The sequence below is a fragment of the Glycine soja genome, chromosome 10, assembly GCF_004193775.1.
Source record: "Glycine soja cultivar W05 chromosome 10, ASM419377v2, whole genome shotgun sequence".
NCBI lineage: Eukaryota > Viridiplantae > Streptophyta > Magnoliopsida > Fabales > Fabaceae > Glycine > Glycine soja.
Genome location: NC_041011.1, coordinates 4,981,218 through 4,999,890, shown reverse-complemented (window position 1 = coordinate 4,999,890; position 18,673 = coordinate 4,981,218). Strand labels below are relative to the sequence as shown.

Here is an 18,673-nt window from a genome sequence, read left to right as displayed (position 1 = left end):
CCAAGTTGTGCAGCATAGAATAGACATCTAACTATCAATAACATTATCTTTTAACTTTTTGTCCTTCACTTCTCAGCAGTTAAAAACTTTATTTACAACTTTTCTTTATAACTTTTTATTTACACTTCCATACCGTTACTTTTCATTCCATTTACTCTTCTCAAATTCAGATAATTCTCGCATTATTTACTTTCTAAAGGAACTTTAGGATGAGCAATAAAATTCTTTCTTTAGTGAAATTGCTTGATCATAAGAATCATTGTTTTACTGTCAATTGATTCATTCAGATACTAAGACTCTTCATTCAGCTGACAACATTGCAAAAAATAACACAAACAATAATTAATTTTAAAAACTTTATTTACCAAAATATTAGTCTGATATTCTTTTGGTATTGAAGTCAACTCTGGTGCAAAAATAACATTTCTGCACAATAAAATATTTATCACCCCTTTTTTTCAGTAACCTGTGACCATTACCTATCATTTGATTGTCAGCTCAAAAGTCACTACTGCATTCAATTTACCTGAGCTATATGATGTTTAGTGAACCTTGACAATTTAGTGAATTGGTTTTCCATTCATATATAGTGGACACTAGTATGCTTATATTGCAACCATTTGGTTCTATTGGATTAATGAAACACTAGGAATTTTTTCTGCAAAAGATTTTTGGGATAATGCTCCAACTTTTCTTTGTCTTAGCCAGCTTCTGAATCTCACTCCTGATGCATGAACATTCCTTCTCTAGCTCTGAGACAAGGTCCCTCAAGTTTTCAGCACCTTGTGTAGGGTCTAGTTGACCACTGCCATTACCCTTTGGAAGGCCAAGATTTCCACTGTGGTTTTGTGAGTTCTCAATATTGGCTGAAACATACAACCAGCCAGAGATTGATGTTCGGAGTCGAAGTTGTTCGAAAAAGAGGACCTGCACAATCACTCTGAGTGGTAATCTTTCATTTTGTGCTGCATGAGTGCTTGCTTCCAATGAGAGCTTTTGGCAGTTCATGAGTCTACAAAATTGCTCTCTCTCTGAATTAATGAGCCAAGGATGTGCCTGTACTTGTCATAAACGTGTCAAATTAAAATTATCAACTGAGACACAAGAAACAAAACAATACTGTTGACCTTGTAATTGATTGTGAGGTTTTGTCACTAAATTATAGAAACTTAGGGAGTATTTGGTTTAACTGTTTTCTGTTTTCATTTTTACTGAAAACAGAAAATGGTGATGAAAATGTGTTTGGTTGGATTTTTGACAACATTTTCAGTAGAAAGAAAACAGGAAACAATCAGAAAATGAAAACAATAAAATCCTGTTTTCAGTGTTTTCAGTCGAATACAAAAACTTCATTTTGGATAAAATGAAAACGCGATGACAAAAAATGTAATTTTAAACAAATCTAAAAATACAAAAAAGACAAGAACTTGATATATCATAAATTTTCAGTATTTTTATTTCTTGAAAACAGAAAACAAGAAGTCAAACCAAACATGTTTTCAGAATTCTAATCTTTTGAAAATAAAAATAATTTTCAGAAAATGAAAACAGAAAATAAAAATGCAAACCAAACACAGTCTTATAGTTCCTTTCATTATTTTTTCTTCCATTTCAACTAATAAACTTTGTTAGGTACTGAATCATCTCTTCTCTTTCTAGTGATCACTGAAGATGCCTATAAGTGGAAATCTTCTTGTTCTATTTAGCTGGGATTAAGAGAATGATAACTTTAAATAATTAATTCTTAACTTTAAACCAGAATTATCAAATTCTTCAGAAATTTTACTGTTTATTAGGGGTATTTTAAGCCTTCTTTTAATGAAAACAATTATATGTTACAACATTCAGTTAACCAGAATGTAGAGAAAGTAACCTTTATGATCTTACCTTAAGGTACACATCTATTGCATGATATAAAGCATCATCCAATGGCCTAGCATAATCTGGAATTGCTGAAGCAAGGGCCTGAAACTTAGGAAACTTCAAATTAACATCTACAGCCACCTCAGCAAGATATGCATCTATCAAATTTGCCACCATTGTCATAGGTGCAAGTGCATCAGTTCCAGCTATCAATGGCCCATCTTCAATTATGCATGGAGAAGTTGATGCAGTTGAAGCCTGGTATATGGACATAAAGTGATCAATAATCCTTTGAATGCAGTCCATATCATAGAGAGTCTCAACCGAGTACCCCATATTTGGAATGAGAAGATCCACAAGCTCAGCTTGGTCAAGTTGTGATCCAATTCTTTTCTCCAAGTTTTCTATGCTTGATGGACTTGCGTGTAATATCGTGGCTGTGCGGAGCAACCTGAGCAGATGCTTGGAGGGTGTGACCCCTTTCTTATTAGGAATCAAGCCCATAATTTCTTCCAGCAATACCCTTTGATCTGCTTCAGAAATTGGACTATTAGTGGTTGTACCTTGATTGGCACTATTTTTATCATTGAAGCTTGTTTGCCTATTCATCATGGGTATAAACCTCCTAATATAATATATGAGGGATCCAGCAACATTCTCAGGTTTCATGCCCTTTGCTTCAATGGATAAAATAACTCTTTTATATAAGGGTAAGCTTAACGAAGACAAATCGTCGTACCACCAATCATCACCCGGAGGTGGTGATTTATTCTCGGAAGAAATTCCATTCCATAAGGCCGGGTCTTGAGCTGAGTTCTTGGAGAAATCTTGTCCTTCCACATGTCTATTGGACATGTTTGGGTTAGAACATGCCTTGACGGCCAAGGAATCAATGCCTCTTGAAACAATGTGTAACTCTTCTGCACAAGATTTAACTTCCTCACATGTTTGAAGAGCTTTTATAGAGTCTGACCAATTGCTGAAAACTTCATTGAGAAAGGCCTCAGTCCTTGCTATTAGGTTCCCTTCACCATAAGTTTCATTCATTTGTAGGTGCTCTGCTGCACATCTTAGACTAACTACATTTGATGCTGTGACTTCTATTTTAACACTGTAGCAAAACTTGGTCACGAGCTCGAATGTTTTGTCTCCACCTGGCACATCATCAAGTTGCAAAACACAGTTTGATCCTTCCTCGTTTGTGAAGTCAGCTATGAGTTTCTTCAGTAATCCACTTCTAGAAAGCAATGGGAACTGCATCATCAAGATCATAAATGCAGGAATAAACCAAGGTCCACCATGAGCTTGAATGCATAGTTGAGGTTAGCACTTGTTACTAATAATAACGATAAAGTCCTAAACAGATAGTGCATACATCAAAAAATCATTTTCAACAAAAGCTCAATTCAAGCATGCACCTTGTGGAGAAAAAATGATGTTTCGCCTACTTTAACAGTAACATCACTTGGAAGTCCGGTTGTGCAATTCCTGGACATAAAGAAAAAATTAAATTTAACAATTAAATCAGTGGTTCAGTATTAAAAAGCATTGGCCCTCACAAGAGTGTAAATGCTTGAGTAGGGAGGGGGGAAATTCTAGATATAAAGCTTGAATATACTACAATACGGGGGAAATTCTACAAAGATAAGTTGTTTGATGCTTATTCCGTATTTTTGCAATCATTTTTTACACAGTAAAATCAGTTACCAAAGAACTGAACAATACGGTAGAGAATGCAGGACCTTATATATCAGTCCTAGATTATAATGCAATGTCATGAGAATTGAATCATTGGAAAATATTACACCTTGAACCCTCATCCATCTTAGCTATTAATCTCCCATTTTCTCCTTTTTTGTCTGGGGGGCATTTGCACCTTTATGTCTGGAAAGATCCACAACAATTGACATTTTCCCAATTGTTTTGTTTCCCTTTTATCCAAGTAAATAGGATAATAATATATGCTTTTAGCATGACATGCACCACTTTTAATTTCCTCTTTGTTGGGCATGAAGTTGTACCACACATGATCTTGTGATTTATGAACACGCTTAAGATTTGTAAATTATAATCATACGGCATCACACATGAAACTGAAAAAACTTTTAGACTAAAGAATTAAAAAACAAAATCATTATGATTCTCCACCACAAGTTTCACAAACCCATTTGGAGCAATATACATACATATTGGTTTGATTTTGATAAATAAAAAAATCGTACCATGTTTGGCCCTCACGATGAAATGCATCAGATTTTGATCCAAGCCTCATGAAAGCCATTTTATTTATGGATGATGTTGTTGTGTGAAGAAAAGAGAAATGCAACAAGGGGAGAGTAGTAGAGGAGGAAGATTGGAGAAGTTGTGGAGTGAGAGATGAGAGCAGAGTGCAGATTTTGCATTGTGAATAATGTTATGTGATTATGATCCACAACACAAACAAGTCGCGAGTCTAATGCTGATGGTAACCGAAACAAGCGAAAGACATGGCTGTGCAATCATATGCACATATGACATCTCTCTCCCCCTCATCATTACAAATACAAACTTTTCACATGTTTTTTATCTTCGTGAAAAACCACGTAGGTCACTTGTTTTAAAGTTATTGAACGTAATTGTGAGACGTATCAAAGTTAAACCCAATCGTGAATTTATATTAGAGCATTTTTTCTTCTTCTTCTCTTTGAATACTACAAGAATTATTATTTTTTAATATATTAGGAAAAATTAATTCTTGCAGTATAATCAGTATAATAAGTTCAGTAAAAAAAAGTATATTAATATCTTTTTGTGCTCCTAATATTGCAATCATTTTTTTTATACTGCAATGAAAAGATTGCAGTATATAACCTATAATAATCTTATACTGAAAAATTAATTCACGACTGCAAGTATTACTTATTATGCTCCTATTACTGCAATCATTTTTTTTTAAAAAAAAACCCTATAATTGTATTTTTTTTTACGAACCACACCAGTTTAGCGCGAGGGTCAGATACTCATAAAAAAATTGGTCCAGTCCAATACTCTAATTTCATGGACCACGTTTAGCTCGAAACTCATTTTAAAAAGGACAATGCTACGTGCACTCGGAAAAATTGCAGGTACACCCAGAAATTGTGCAATTTTTCTGTTTTGCCCTTCCGTAAAAGTGATATGGATTGACTAATATGTAAGTCTCATACAGATTAACTAATCCACATGCCTCATACGAATTAGTTAATCCAACTGAGCTAATAGATCAATTATGTTATAAAATGAATAATGTTGTTATATATAACACTGAAATTTCTAATTTATATTTAATGCATATGTAAATTTAAATAATAAATTTTGTGATAATTAATTTTGATATAACTCATACAAATTAGCTAATCTGTATGTTTTTTTTTATAAATAAAGAAAATTTACCATTAAAAAAAATTAATTTACTAATAAATTAAAAAATACGGATTAGCTAATCGTATGAGTTATATCAAAATTAATTGTCACAAAATTTATTATTTAAATTTACATGTGCATTAAATATACATTAGAAATTTTAGTATTATATATAGCAACATTATTTATTTTATAATGACTTGTTAGGTTTAGAGTATCGTGATAAATAGTTATTTTCATTCATAAATGTGTAATGTGCTGACAAATTCGTCCCCAAAAGATGAATGTTTAAATTTTAGTCTTCGAGAGTAAAAAAAGTGTGATAAATCTATTTATCCGTAAACTTCCGTCCATTACCATTAATGAAAGAACCTACGTAACACATAGACAAAAAAGAAATTTATCCAAAATATAATTTAATCTTCATCTTCTCCTTTTTTAATTGTTGCAAACATAATATTACATTAAACACTTACAAAAATAGGAAAACAAAAAAGTTAGAACAAACATAATATTGATTAATAAACATAATTTATCCATTGCTCCAAAATTTCAATTGTGACAATATTAAGTAGTAACAAAATCATGTTTAGTCTTATTTTTTTGTAACGATTAAAGTGAGTCTCATATTTTAGGTGAGGTACTATCACATTAGAAATTTTAGAACAATAGATAGATTATGCTTATTATTATGTTTGTTTTCCTATTTTTAAAGTGTTTATTGTAATATTATGTTTGTAATGATTAAAAAAAAAAAGAAAAGATGAAGATTAAATTATATTTTAGGTAAATAGTCATTTTCGTCCGTAGAGCGATGACAAATTCTTCGAAATGTACCACATAGATTTTTTCATTAACCGTAATGGACATAATAACACGAATGACTAGATTTATCACACTTTTTTTTTTTACTTTTGGGACTAAAATTTAAATTTCAATCTTTGACGGACGAATTTATCAGCGCTCTAAACATAAACATTGATTATTTATCCTAATTATATCAATTGAGATGTTTCAAATTTCAATAATAAATGACAAAAAAGCCTTGAGAAATCAAATGACAACTATCTCACGAGGTTGAAGTTGATCTGTGGGGCTTGCACTTGTTCCTGTTTTTCTCTTCGGGTAAGCTCTCTCTTGATGAATTAACTGATCACTTTCATAGTCAATGTTGTTTCATTATTTGATATTTGCTTCAGCTATTGTGTATCAAACCAATGCTACTTTTTTTAGTCATTTCCAAATGTTTGTAGGACATCCTTTGTTTTCACATTGTCCCTCCTTTGTTGTCTGGTCTTACCTTCATTTTTGTCATGTTATCGCTTTGCCCCATCACACTCAAGCAACCTATGCAAAAGAAAATGTTAATGCTTTCATTGCTTTGAATAATTTTTCGTTTTATTTGTTGCAGAAATGGTAGATATTAGATAACTGAGATTAATAGGTTCAGTTGGTTTTCAAGAACATCATTGCCACTTCCATGGCAGCCTCGCACGTCCTTTATAATCCTCCTTCCCTTTCCAAAACTTTTATTAATCACTCTTTGAACCAAAACCCTTTCCCTCAAAACCTAATTCTACCACTAAAAGCTACTATTAAACCGCGGGTTCTTAGAGTGGTTCACTCCCAGAAGATCATTGCTAACCCCTCACTTCATGACTCCGATACCAAGACTCATTTTCGGCACTATTTCACCAAGAGTGAAGATGGGTTTTTGTATTGTGAGGGCCTTAAAGTGCATGAAATTATGGATTCTGTTGAAAGAACACATTTCTACTTGTCCAGTAAGCCTGAGATTACTAGAAATGTGGAAGCTTATAAGGACGCCTTGGAGTGTTTGAGGTCTATAATTGGTTATGCCATCAAGGCTGTTATGAAAGTGATGAAGAACAAACAAGAATAGTAGCAGCAGCAGAACAATATGTTATACACAGTATTTGCAGTAAAATGAAAGAGAGAAAGAAGTGAAAGAACACACAAAATTTACGTGATTCACCCTTAATCAGGCTACATCCACGTAAGGGGGTAGAGAGATTTTATTTCTGATGCAATTCAAAAAGGAAGTGCTTCCCAATACAAAACAACCTTTCCTTATATATAAGAAAAAAAGGATCATAAAAACAGAACAAAACATAATAACAGAATTAATTGCCATATGAATTTTAGTCACAACCTAACAATTCACCACCTTGAACTAACATCCATATAAAACACAAACTGTACCCTCCAAACACACGTGAACTTAATCCCAACAATCAACATTGAGCAAGCTTAAACAGTTATCAAACTTGCTCTTTGGGACTGGTTTTGTGAACATATCAACAGGATTGTGCAAAGTACTGATCTTATGAACCTTAATTCTTCTTTTTGATCGAATGAAGTGATATCTAACATCTATATGCTTGGTTCTATCATGATGAACCTAATCCTTGGCCAAGTATGTAGCACTAAGGCTATCACAATAGATGTTAGCATATTCTTGATTAATTCCGAGATCATTTATCAAACCTCTTAGCCAAATTCCTTCCTTTGCCGCTTCAGTAAGAGCCATATATTCAACCTCTGTAGTTGAGAGGGCAACAAAATGTTGAAGGGTTGCCTTCCAACTCACCAAATAGCCACTAAGAGTGTAAGCATACCTAGTTAAGGACATTCTCTTGACAAGATTAACAGCAAAATCAACATCAGAATAGCCAGTGAGACAGAAATCCAAGTTAGATCCATAGACCAAACCTACATCTGCAGTCCCTTTAAGATATTTGAAAATCCTCTTTACAGCCTTCCAATGTTCCTTATGAGGTTGGTTTAACAACCTACTAACCATGCTAACAGCATAAGCAAGGTCAGGTCTGGTGCATACCATGACATACATGAGATTTCCAACAACACTTGAGTATGGAACTTTTGACATATAGTCCTGATCAGCCTGAGCTTGAACATTTATTGTAGCAGACAACTTCTCTCTTTCTGAAAGGGGAGTGCTGATGTAGATCCATGACATTCTTGAGTAGTCATCAGTTATGGAAAGGAAATACCTTCCACCACCTAGTGAAGGTACTCTTGCAGGCCCCCAATAGTCAGCATGAATGTAATCAAGAGTTCCTTTGGTGGTGTGAATTGATTTAGGAAATTTAATCTTATGTTGCTTGCTGAAGACACAATGTTCACAAAATTTATGTTCATCCAGTTTTTGATTTCCCAATAGCTGTTGTTTTTGAAGTATCATCATACCTTTTTCACTCATATGACCAAGCCTCATGTGCCATAATTAAGTTAAGTCAAGTATGTTCTTATTGAATTTTGATGCAACAACTACTAGGCCATCATCAATACATGTTGTACCTTGAAGTATATAGAGATTACCCCTCTTTATACCCTTCATCACCATTGTAGAGCCTTTCTGAAATTTCATGACCTCATTTTCAATGTTACATTTGAACCTCTTTCCATCCATAATACCTATAGAGATTAGACTCTTCTTTAGCTTTGGAACATGTCTAACTTCAGTGAGTGTTCGGATAATTCCATCATGCATCTTGATTTTTACTGTGCCAATTCCAACTGTCTTGCATGAGACATCATTTCCCATGAAGACATTTCCACCCGATTTCTCTTCATAGGTGTCAAACCAGGTTTTGTTAGGACACATATGAAAGGAACAGTTAGAGTCTAATATCCATTGATCTTCAAAATGTTGGTGGTGATCAGCAACTGAGAGAACAAGCTCATTTTCAGATGTGGAACCTTCCTTGACAACAACAACAGATGGTTTGCCCTTTTTCATAGGACAATCTTTCTTCCAGTGACCTAGCTCCTTACAGTAGTTACAGATGTCCTTTGGATTGACATGAGCCTTCTTTTTTCCTTTAAACACCTTTTTCTTGATGTTCTTGTTAGAGTTAGAGACCACAAGACCAGATCTATTTGATTCTTCAGAATTTTCAAGTGCTTTAGATCGAAGTTCCCTTGAGTATAAGCTGGATTTCACCTCCTCCATGGTGACACATTCCTTACCAACACTAAGATAATTAACAAAGCTCTCATATGATGGTGGTAGAGAGGCTAACAGAATCATGACAACATCTTCATCCTCTATCTTAACATCTATATCTCTTAATTCCATCAAAATAGAGTTCAGTTCATCAAGATGATCCTTAAGAGATGTACCTTCTTTCATGTGTAAACCAAATAGACGCCTTTTCAAGAAGAGCTTGTTGCAGATTGACTTGGTCATATATAGCTTTTCCAACTTGAGTCATAAGCCACTTGCAATTTCTTCATTAGCAACCTCATATAAAACTTCATCAGACAAAGAAAGCAAGATTAGTGAGTGAGTCTTTTCTTCTTCTTCAGCAAGTTCTTCAATCTTTAAAACAAAGGCCTTTTCTTTTGATTCAGAAGCCACTGGTTTCTTCACAGATGCAGAAGCAACAGGGGCCCAAACACGTTGTTCCTTCAACAAAGCACGCATCTTGATGCGCCACAGATTGAAGTTGTTCTTTTCATTGAATTTCTCAATCCTGATTGTGTTTGACGTGATTTCTTGAGTGTTCTTGATCACAGTGAAGCAGCGAAAGATACCAGAAACAAGACTCGCACAACTTGATCTTCGTATTTAGACGAGAATCTTAAATTCCCTTGATCGCAACTTGAGCTCTTGATACCAATTTGTTATGAAAGTGACGAAGAACAAACAAGAACAGCAACAACAACAGAACAATATGTCATACACAGTATTTGCAGTAAAATGAAAGAGAGAAAGAAGTGAAAGAACACACAGAATTTATGTGGTTCACCCTTAATCAGGCTACGTCCACGAGAGGGGGCAAAAAGATTTTATTTTTAATGCAATTCAAAAAGGAAGTGCTTCCCAATATAGAACAACCTTTCCTTATATAAGAAAAAGGATCAGAAAAACAGAACAAAACAGAATAACAGAATTAATTGCCATATGGATTTTAGTCACAACCCAATAAATGCCAACAATAATTTGAAGATTCTGGAGCATTTGAGGCAGTTGGGCTGTGGTGCTGTGCTTGTTAGTGGGAATGAGTTTAGTTTGGCTCTTCATGCTGGGTTTGATCCCACAAGGTTGAATTTCACTTAACCCTTGAGTGTGTCTACATGTATCAATCTATTTGTGTTTTTTTAAGATCCTTTATGCACGGCTTATTATAGGAGCGTATCCTGTGAGAGCGTGCTGGTTAAGATTGTTATACTTAAATCTAATTTTGATCATTCATTTAGATTTTATGACCAAGAGTTGCTCCTTTCATACCCTAGTCTCTCACTTGATATGCTTCCCAACTCTATATATGGTGAGAGGTGAGAGAAGTTTATCTTGATCTTCCATTGGCTTCTTTCACGGGAGCATGCTCTGATTGCTCTTTGCCTAATTTGTTTCTTATATATACAAATCTGCCATCTGGAACTTGCTTAGCTTTGAGTCAAAATTATGTTGTTTGGCGTTTCTCTTAACTGGTTCTTAGTAATTCTTTTATTTTCTTGAAAAAAAAAGTGATATTAAGTGTATTTGTGGGTCAACGCATTGGTGAATAGGTGTATCTTTAATGGCAATGGGAAAATTTTGGATGATTTGGTCTTGGCTGCCAAAGAAGGTGTTTTTGTCAACATTGATAGTGAATTTGACTTGGAAAACATCGTAGCAGCTCCAAAAATTGCTTGAAAGAGGGTGAATGTTTTACTACGGATTAATCCTGATGTGGATCCACAGGTATATAATATTGTTAAAGTTTACTTCATGAATTACAAAGTGTTACATGCCACTTGTGTTCACTCACGGCCTTTAACAACTTCAATAGCCAAGATGTTATTGCCTTTTTAAGTAAGGCTAATTGATAAACAACTGAAGTGACAATACATACAAAAGAAGGCTCCTATAAATCTTAAATGTTTTATTTCTACCAAAATTAAATTTTGGCTACTTGTACTTTTGAATTTTGAAACTTGTTGTGAATGTCAGAATGTGACTTGACATGATTGAAACAGGTTCTATTATTATCTTATTTTCTCTCTTCCATTGTTATATAACCCATTTCATTAGTTACAGTGGATTCCCTCTTTGCAATTCCTTTTTAACCATGACTAGAACATGACCTTCATTGTTACCAAAACTTTAATTAACTGGTTGTGAGTCTTGTCTTGTGACTGACTGCTATATCTTGGCCCAACTCAATTCCTCCAAATCTCCAGCTCTCAACTTCATTTTCATATAATATTTATTAGAATGAAATCATCTAACAAATTTTTATCTTTGTTATGCTTAGGTCCACCCTTATGTTGCAACAGGGAATAAGAACTCCAAAATTTGGCATAAGAAATGAGAAGCTGCAATGGTTTCTAGATGCTGTGAAGGAGCATCCTAATGAGTTAAAGCTTGTAGGGGCCCACTGCCATCTTGGGTCAACAATTACCAAGGTATATTATCAAAATATTTGTGATTCTTCTTATTTCATCTACTCCCATTTCACCCTGTATCGGATAAATCTGAACTGAACATCACAATAATTGCTTTATTATTGCCCACCAAGTTTGTTTTTTCTTTTTGGTTTGTTACAGTAGGATGTTTTTTTCTTCTGTCTAGTGTCTACTTTATCCTGCTTGATTGTATATGCTTTTATAGAGCAATCATGGACTCAATTTTTCCACTGGATAACTTTTCCTTATATGTTGATTCGTAATATTTACCCAAGTTGAAAGAATTGTTGGTTTATTATTTTTTTCTTCAGGTTGACATTTTCAGGGATGCTGCCATTATTATGGTCAACTACATCGACCAAATCCAAGCTCAGGGTTTTCAAGTTGATTACTTAAATATTGGTGGTGGACTTGGGATAGATTATCAACATTCCGGTGCTGTCCTTCCTACACCCAGAGATCTCATTGACAGTGAGGACTTGACCTCAGATATTTTATCTTCCCGTAATTTATTTGATTATGTATTAAGTTTGCAATCCCTTATAAGAATAAGGAATCACTAGTGGATGATTAATGGGCATTCTTAATATTACAATATATATAGTTAAATGCAGCATTTCATAAATCGTAACATGCAGGAACATCTGGAAAACTTACCCTTTGAGAACTATCACACTGGCATAAACTATATAAATGTAGTGTTCAGTGTTTGAGGGACTACATTACTGCCATCTTTTGAGATGTATCTATAAATTATCCGTTTTCTGGTGAATTTCCGTACAATCAAGCAGCCCTTCACTAGTTACTAGTGGCTGATAAAGATCTTTGGTAATTCATTTTCATTGTATTGATCTGATATTATAATATGTAATATATATTATTTGCTTTGATATTTCATGTGGTATTTATTTATTTATTTCAGTTCCACGTCTGATATTTACTTTCCTTTTCACGTAAACAAGAAAAGATGTGCGCATATTTATATTTGTGTATGTTTTAATCATGTATAGGAACATCTTCATAGCATTTTTGGGCAATTTAGACATGTTGTACCAACTCTTTATCTAAATGCTTTTCATAAGCAAGATGCAGTATATTTTTTTTTACTTATACAGTTCATAGTATTCCTGCTAATTTAATATTTTATGCCTGTGGAACATTTGTTGAACCGTGGCCTTAATCTCATTATTGAACCGGAGAGATCACTCATTGCAAACATTTGTTGCTTAGTTAACCGGGTGACAGGTGTCAAAACCAATGGATCTAAAAACTTTATTGTGATTGATGGAAGCATGGCTGAACTTATCCATCCTAGTCTATATGATGCTTATTAGGTAGTTATCCAAACACTGCCTCTTTTTGCTTGACACAAAATACATCAATATTGATGCAGACATATATCATATAATGTTTTTCATTGAAGTTTGGGGGTCTGGTCCTCCCTCCTTCTTGAACTATGTAGGAGACCAATGAAGGTTCTAGACCCTTTGAATTCATGTGCTTTTATCTTAGCATGATGGACTCTATTATATAACAGGTTATACTATCAACTGAAAACATGCCTGACATTATATATGTGGCATCCTATCCTCCATGTTCCCCTTTCTCATTCCTGCGCCAAATCTATAGAAAAAAAATATTCTTGTTTTTTTAGCCTGACATTCTAAAGTATTGTAATGCATTTGAAAGATATAAATGTATAGGTACTTTTGCCTTCTGCTTGGGAGTTGATAGACCTCTAAAAGACAACATATTTTGAGTCCATTTCTGATGTTACTCAAATGCCATTTGGTTGTGCTTTTTTATATTCAGAAATTTCTTTTCCTTGAATATTGAATGACATGTCGTTGTTTCGTTGCAGCATATCGAACTGGTTTCCCCTGCCCCAGCAGATGCTGAGATAGCAAAGTTTGATGTTCTTGGTCCTGTCTGTGAGTCTGCAGATTTCTTTGGAAAAGATAGACAACTTCCAACTCCAGCCAAGGTAAAAATATTTCCTTAAATATCTGAACTAAACTATGATGATGACAATTCCTACTTGATTTTACTATCTGAACTGAGTTTCACTTTGCATGGTACTCTTGTCTGGTCGTTCATGATGCTGGTGCTTATTGTATGAGTATGGCATCAACCTACAATTTAAAGATGCGGCCTCCTGAGTATTGGGTACGAAACTGCGTTTTTTCAATGGCTGATTTCATTGGACAGGCTTCTTTAATGTTGAGGGTAGCTTTTAGAGGAATTTGCATTTTGACAACCATTAATGAGAGTGGGATGGGTTACTAATACTGGACTCGTTGGTTAATAAAATTCTCAATACAAGTTTTATTCATGAATGTTGATTGGAATCCAATATACTCTTTCAAAGTTTTAGTGTACCATTCACTTTAGAGGAACTGCAACTGGGTCAGTTTCCCTCGTTTTTATCCTTATGCCTTTTTCCAGCTTTAGATCTATACAAAATATAAATGAAAGGATAAGAATATTGCTTTCTATTATTATATTTAGTATTGGTATAAACATTGAATAACTCATGCCTTGATGGCAACATTGTTTATTAGCTTTAACCCTGCTGTTAAATCCCATAATAGTTTGAAGTTTTGCACCACACCACTTACAAGGAAACTTTACATAAAAACACAACTTTAATTTATCAACTATTTGCCCATAAATAATTATATATTATTACCTTGTAAAATATCTTAGGTAAGCAAAATCAGACACGGGGAGACATTTGAAGACCACATGCGGTCCTTTGAGGGCCTTTGAACATAGACCTGTCTTTTTTTTGGTGGAAAACGATGCTTGAGATTATTTGTTTGTAGCTCAGATTTTAATTTCTAGCAAAAGACTGCAATGACATTTTTTTTCTGTTTCTCCAATCTGGTCTAATCTTTAGCAAATCTTAGCACTCTAATGAAGACAGCAGATTAAAAAAAACTGACTGTCTAAGATCAACTAAGTAAAATTGTGATGGAGGTCAAAATTCATATTTGGTGAATTCTACTAGATTTAACACCTCATCTAATATCCTCCTCAGTCTTTAGTTTCAATTATCAGTAAACTTGCTTGTAGCTGCTGCTTGAAGAGTGGAGATTATGGCAGGCACAACATCTATGATGGTTTTTGTTTGATAGTCTTAGGTGTTGTATGTTTTGAACTTCCTCTACATAATGAATCATATTTAGATGCATTGAGCTCAATTTTCAGATTTAGCTGAAAATATCAGGTGCTGTAGAATCATAAAATCCTTACATCTCGAGACACTGTTTTTGCTTTTACTATTTCAAAAATAAGTGCATGTGCTTGCTATTTCCAGTTCATGTATGATGTATGTCATCTTATGCTACGCAATCCACTTTGAATGTCAAGTTGTGCATGGGAAATTTTGACTACATGTATATTCGGTTCACTTTATTTTAGAGAAATAATTGTTTACTTTTGTCAAGTTTTTGTAAGTTTCTATAACACAATTATTTCCTATAACGTTAAATTATTCCAAACATGCACTTAGGCATGCCATGCCCAATTTTATGGCACATTCAATCTTGATTCATTGATCAGCTTCACAATTCCTTCTTAAATCTCAAGAGAAAGTACAAGCTAAATGTAATGGCAATTATCGATTACTATTTCATAGACATTAATGGATGTCATCAAGAAATTGAGATCGAATCTGAAATTCACTAAGAAATTCAGGACGTTAAAAGTGTCCACAAATTTTTCCAAAGTGAAATCAAAATAGAGTGATGGAAAAACTTAATAATTGATGTGGTTTCTCAAGCCCGAAAGTAAAATACCAATAATTTTTTTAAAAGAGATAATTTTGGAAAACAAATTAAAAAGGAGAGTGTCTAATCAAAGAGGGAGAGTGGATATACCGACTGTCTTAAATTATAGAGCAAAAATATTTATCCAATTAAATTCATGTGTGTAAAAGTGGCAAATGGGCCATTTGGGCAGCTCGACTTAAGTATCTACCCATTGGTCTGTTTTTGTGCAAATTTATATAAATTTTACAATAACATAAAATAAAAATAATAAATATTTACATGGTTTCAAATACTTCCGATATACTATAATGTCTTGGAAATTATTATTATTATTATTATTATTATTCCAGATGCGTGTGAATTAATTCTCAGGTTCTAAATTAATAAATAAATAAAATCCTTTTCAAAATGACAAACTCAACTTTTTTTTTTTACAAGAACTCAACTTAAAACCTGAAAATCCCAGGAGAAAAAAAATATTTCTCAATCCTTATGAATTCACATTTCATTTAATAAACTAAACTACACATATTCTAATTCTAATATTTCAATTTCAAATTAATAAAGAAAAGGTAACTTTCTTCTGCTCATTCTTGTTGCAGTTGGATTGTACTAGTCTAGCACTACCCATAAAGGTACAGTGAGAAGAGAAGGGAGAGGATTTTAGTTGGTTTTGCTAGTGATTCTGGCAGTGCCAGAGTGCCAGTGGCACCTACTGTACCCACCATGCCCACAGATTGGTCCACACTTTAGACTTCTTCATCTTCCTTTCCGGTGTCTGCACTGGCATCTCATTGTACCTGCCCATATCCTCAATTAAATTCACCCAAAATAGGGAAGCAAAAATGAATAATCATCTTTCCACTATTCAATGTATCAGAAAAACTTTTTCTCACGTTTTTTAGAATAACTATGTAAATTAATTTCCTAATTTTTTTCTCACATTTTTTTAGTGAATATAATATTTTTTGACTAAAAATTAAAGTCTAATGTCTCTAGAAACTAATGATTGTTTAAGAGATTGATTTCTTTAAATAAATAGTTTTTTATATGTACAAATCTGAAATCAAACTTGTGATTACACACCTCAAGCAGTGACAAATCCATAATATTTTAATTGCGGGGATAAAACTCACATATATAAATTAGTGGTAGAAAAATCATATTATAACTTATTTTTTAAACTAAAATTTAAATTATACAGATAATTTATGACTACACATAAATATTATATTAAGAAAAAATAAAAAATTGGTGAGGACAATTTCCTCCTTCCTCTCTAAAGTAGATCCGGTACAATTTGTCAATCGCATTATCTCATTCAATTTTTCTCACATTTACAATCAAGTCCTTCAATCTTGATTTTACTTAATATTTAGGTCATTAATTTGCAAAGAGTGATAATACATTCTCTTTGTTGTTCATTGCTAACCACCCTAAAACAATAATTTATTTGCAATTATCGTCAGCACAACAATTAAGTCAATATCATTATAATATATTATAGTCCAAACACTATATTTTTTTAGCCAGTAGATTATATTTACTTAAGGTGTGTTTGCTTTGCCAATAGGGATTGAAATCACCAGTCCTACATGCTTGTCTCTTTTCATGTCCCACCATTTATATCAGCAACATTGCAGCACAAGAACAATACAGAAGTTTGTGATACACATCGTGAACGGGAGAAATTGCAGATTGGGGATTAATATGTAGGGGTAATAAGGTTAAAATGCTTAAAAGGATAAAAAGATTACATATTTTTTTTTAATTGATGTGGTATAATATAAGTGGTGGAACTGGAAAAGAGACATATTTGTGGGACTGGTGATTTCTATCAGTAGACATGCGATAACACGAAATTCAACATACATTCACAGTAAAAATAAGGTAATTAGTGTTTCATGAAAATGGAGGTTGGCCCAAATTTAAATTTGGACCAGAAATCCAAACACACACTAGTGTTATGTCATTTTCAGTTTCTCATATTAAGTAATTATGTCAGATATATATTAAATGGAATCAGGATAAAGAATCTAGATTGTAAATACGAGAAAATTTAAATACTTGATATAATTAAAAATTTTGGGACCAAAATCACTCCATCACATAAGCGTTCGGAACATGCAAATGGTAGTGGAATGATTCTAGACTGAAAGAAAACAGTCCAAAAATAATTTGTTCCATCGTTTGATTTTATTTACAGAAGGAAAGAAACATAAAAATGTAGGTGGGCTCCATCTTTTTGCTATTCCTACTCATTTGGACGGAAACCAATAAAAAAGATGATCTTGTGTTTTAAAAATACTAATCTACTCTTATTTGTACTAATTTAAGGATATTTGTATTATATATATATATATATATATATATATATAGTCCTTCTATTTTCTTTATAAACAAACAAAAGAAAAATAAGTAATTTTGAGTTTGAATTTTAAATCAGTAGTTGCATTAAATATTTAAGAGATCGAAGGGTTATATTCAAATGTTAATGATTAGATTGTTAATTTTTATTAATGGAAGAGATGGAATACACTACTTGTTCTATTTCCTTTTATTTTTTTAAAATCACCACCAATCTTATATCTGATGAACAAATGTTTATATGAAAAGGTGTGTTGCCTCTAATTTGCAAGTGGTGGCAGTCCCAGATTAATAAATTCAAAGGGATGAATGATGGATGGTAATGGCGTCAATGGGACACAACATTCCAACGCGTGGAAGATTGTTTTGTCACTCCTTTTGACATCAACCTCATTTCTAAAAACATATCCCATCCAACAATACAATTACAAATACAAAAACACAAGGCAACGCTAAATTATGAATGAAGAGAAAGAAACCAAAAGGGCCATGGCCATGAAATGAAACGTAGCATCTCTCCCTCCACTCACTGCCTCCCTTTGTTGTCTTGTAGTTGTCAAATTAACACAAACGTGTCGCCCTCACACTTGTCACTTCTTTCATCGCCTTCATTAACTAACTATACTATTAGTACTCATATTTTAGGAGATATAAAGTTGATTTGATGGTAAAAATAAAATCATAAGTTATGAATTTGAATTTTTTTAACAAAATTAATATTTATGGATGTAAACAAAACTAGTATGATGTTTTAAAAATAAACTATTAGTTTAGTTTCTAAATATGTAAACAAATAAATATTTAATCTTTAAAAAAATAAAAATTCTAATATAATCATGTAAAAAATAAAA

General features: G+C 33.1%; 1 protein-coding gene and 1 pseudogene across 1 annotated transcript; one reads left to right on the top strand and one right to left on the bottom strand.

The window, feature by feature from the left end:
• Positions 1-467: 467 nt before the first annotated feature.
• LOC114371089 (BTB/POZ domain-containing protein At5g03250-like) lies at positions 468-4,354 on the bottom strand. Its single transcript, XM_028328498.1, has 4 exons — positions 4,086-4,354; positions 3,282-3,351; positions 1,888-3,117; positions 468-1,056 (listed from the first exon to the last, which is right to left on the bottom strand). The coding sequence occupies exons 1-4, from the start codon at positions 4,142-4,144 to the stop codon at positions 646-648; spliced, it is 1,770 nt and encodes a 589-aa protein (XP_028184299.1). The 5' UTR covers positions 4,145-4,354; the 3' UTR covers positions 468-645.
• Positions 4,355-6,724: 2,370 nt separating this feature from the next.
• LOC114370812 lies at positions 6,725-15,021 on the top strand (annotated as a pseudogene).
• Positions 15,022-18,673: the final 3,652 nt, after the last annotated feature.